Source organism: Monopterus albus, unplaced genomic scaffold, assembly GCF_001952655.1.
Source record: "Monopterus albus unplaced genomic scaffold, M_albus_1.0 scaffold324.1, whole genome shotgun sequence".
Taxonomy (NCBI): domain Eukaryota; kingdom Metazoa; phylum Chordata; class Actinopteri; order Synbranchiformes; family Synbranchidae; genus Monopterus; species Monopterus albus.
In genome coordinates, this window is record NW_018128204.1 from 122,575 (window position 1) to 125,769 (window position 3,195).

Genomic DNA, 3,195 nt, shown 5'->3' on the forward strand with positions numbered 1-3,195 from the left:
CAAAACATAATCATTTTACCTGAAACATTAAATACTAAGAACATTTTGAAATGTGTGCAAATAATGTAAAATAGGAAAAATGAAAAAGTGATGGGGCAAATAAAAGACAAATAATGGAATAAAATGAATTGTTCATTAGGAAAATAGAGCATTATAGAGCTTTTACATAAAATCAATTTAAATGGTTGAACTCTATTTATTATCAACTAAAAACTAAAAATTATAAAATTATGACCGTGCACAGATGTTCATTTTTTTTTTTGTATCCACCCACCTGAAACAAGGGAAACTCATTCGGGCTGCTATGTATAGACATCGAACCAACCCTCTGGTTCCTGCTGCATGACGCACGGAGCTTAGCCAGTCCGCTCGGCTCAGCTCAGCTCGGAGCCGTCCACAGCAACATGCAGGATGGCGAGTATGGAGACAGCCGCCGAACACGAGCGTATCCTCCGGGAAATCGAGAGCACAGACACCAACTGTATCGGACCGACCCTCCGGTAAGGAAGTCCCCGGTTAGCCCATTGAAAGCAGCGGAATTTACGGCGTCACCCAGCTGAGGGATAGCAGTGATCTGTGACTACCGCCAAGTTAGCAACTCCCCCGTCACTCCGGGAGCTTGATCAAAACTTTAACGCACATGTGTCCGTTATCGGACAGCTAGCCGGCTAATTTTAGCAAACATTAAAGCTAGCTAGTTTGCATAATACATACTGGTGCCTAAACATTCGCAGTCAGTTTGTGGGTTGGCCTAACGTAAACATTTTCGCCTCCACGTTGTTTATTTATTTATTTATTTTTAGCCTTTTAGCTTTGTCGTCAAAGTTCGTTAACTTGTCCAGGGGCATTTCAGCAACTTATGCTAACGTTAGCTAACTTACCATTCTAATTGACATTCTGAACATAACTTAAAATGGGTTGTCATAGTTTACAATGGGTTTCGAGGTTGTTTTTGGCAGCTAAGCGTTTTGTTTGTCAGATAACATTTGGCTTTGTCCCTCGGGTCTGTCACCTTATCTGCACTAGAGGGGTTTTAGTAGCTCTCTGGCAGTTAGCCTGCTAGGTGATTAGCAGTAGCAACAACTAGGATCAAGTTTCCTAACGTTATATCAAGTAGTAGAAGGTGCAGCTGTACTGACAAGCCCTGTCTCTGTCTGTGTAATGAATGAAACTTAACTTCCAGCTCAGTTCAAATACTCCTGGGGCAATTTGGAGTGATAGTACATCACATAGAGAAGTGCTGGTTGAGGTTTGTCACGTAGACTATTTGTATGCTTTTGACTGTTTCAGGGGTGGCCAATTCCAGTCCTCGAGGGCCGCTGTCCTACTTGTTTTCCAACTATCCCTGCCTGACCTGCTGCTAATTACCTGGCTCAGGTGTGTTCAGTCAGTCAGAAGCTGGAAGATACCATGACTGACTGAACACACCTGAGCCAGGTAATTAGCAGCAGGTCAGGCAGGGATAGTTGGGAAAACAAGCAGGACAGCGGCCCTCGAGGACTGGAATTGGCCACCCCAGTAAATTGTTCAACAATGTGGACGCTTCACATACAGAGTGATTGTCTTCTCTGTTCATTTTGGTGTTTGGGCCAGTATACATAGCGGGGACCATGTGTTCTATGTTTCCAGTTGTGTTTGGACTTGAAATGGTTTAATGTCATGTTTCTACTCAGCTTACATGTGAACAGCAACAATATGCTAGATTTCCCAAATACAGAAGACAGACAGGATTGCACTTGTTTTGTGGGGTTATAAGCACTGCCCAGATGTCACTTAAAAATGTCCTTCGTGTATGTACTTTGAAAGAGCATGTTTCATTCTTTCATAAATAGTCTCTTTGTGCCCTCTCATAAGAAGCCCTCTTCTTCAGTGGTCTTTGAAATGATTGTTCAAAGAGGAAACAGGCAGTGAATCAACAGGGAAATGCTGCACAGGAACTGGGCTATTGAAGGCTTATCAAGAGAGTGTGTGTGTGTTATAGCGCTGTCTTCTTGTCCCTCCGTGTTGATCATTTTCTCCTCATAGTAAGGTCTGTTTAGGTTTGTGATCTAGGCCGGTTATCTGTGCCTCATGGGTGGTTAGTGAAAGCTGCGAGAAGTGTATGTTTACTGACCCTCTTAAGATATGACTTGACAGCTTTGTGTGACACCTCCGGCTGCGACATTCTCCTCTGAATATTATTTTTCTATCCACACACATTGTTGTATGATGTTTCATCTCCTCCATTTTCCAGTTTCTGTGTGACTCACTCTCAATATTTCCACTTCAACCATTGCACACTCACTTAAAATATAATATAGTCTGTTCGGAACAGTCAGCTACACTAGCTATATTTAACCCAGAGGGATGTTAAAAAGGAGGGTTTAAAGGCAAATATCAGATGATATTTACCTCCAAAGTAAAATTTGTTGTTGTATGTGTTTATATGTGGAAGAGAGAGAGGCTCCCCTTTGCTAAATTTTCCTAGAGTGATGCAAACAGCTGTGGTGCTTTTTCAGTCCCTTATCAACAAACACAGATGTAAGATGTTTTCTAATTCCTGTTATGTTAGACACATGTTCTACAGAGATAAAAATGTTTGTGGAACTAGATATTGCTCTGTTTGTTGTCTTTTACTTTTGTTAGTGTGTGAGGCCAAAGAACAGGAAACCATATAACCCCAAAAAGCTATTGTTGTCTTAAATAAAAGCTGGTGATTATGAATTACTAGGTTGTCATATTTTTATATGGTCACTTGTCACCGACCTATTTTCACATTACAGAATTTTTTTTACTCTCAATAGGAAAGTAATCGGCAACAGTTTTGTTAAATGATTTATTTTTCAAGCAAAAATAGCAAATGTTACCTTGGTCCAGCTTCTCACATATAAGGAGGATTTGCTGCTTTTCCTTTTCTTATGCCAGAATAAATTGAAAAGTTTGGGGGTTTGGACTGTTGACTGGAGAACAAGAAGTCACTGAATACAGAAAATAGTTGGATTAATTGATTGTAAACATAATAGTTGTTTGCAGTCCAAATTTTATTTACAGTGCCTTGCGAAAGTATTCGGCCCGCTTGAACTTTGCGACCTTTTGCCACATTTCAGGCTTCAAACATAAAGATATAAAACTGTATTTTTTTTGTGAAGAATCAACAACAAGTGGGACACAATCATGAAGTGGAATGAAATTTATTGGATATTTCAAACTTTTTTA

At 40.3% G+C, this 3,195-nt stretch overlaps 1 protein-coding gene across 1 annotated transcript in view; it reads left to right on the top strand.

Annotated features, from left to right (window-relative positions):
* Positions 1-411: 411 nt before the first annotated feature.
* Positions 412-3,195, top strand: part of exoc6b (exocyst complex component 6B) — a 79,959-nt gene continuing 77,175 nt past the window's right edge. The window contains exon 1 of the mRNA XM_020624271.1: positions 412-500. Coding sequence (XP_020479927.1) covers positions 412-500 — 89 coding nt within the window. The remainder of the gene's footprint in view (positions 501-3,195) is intronic.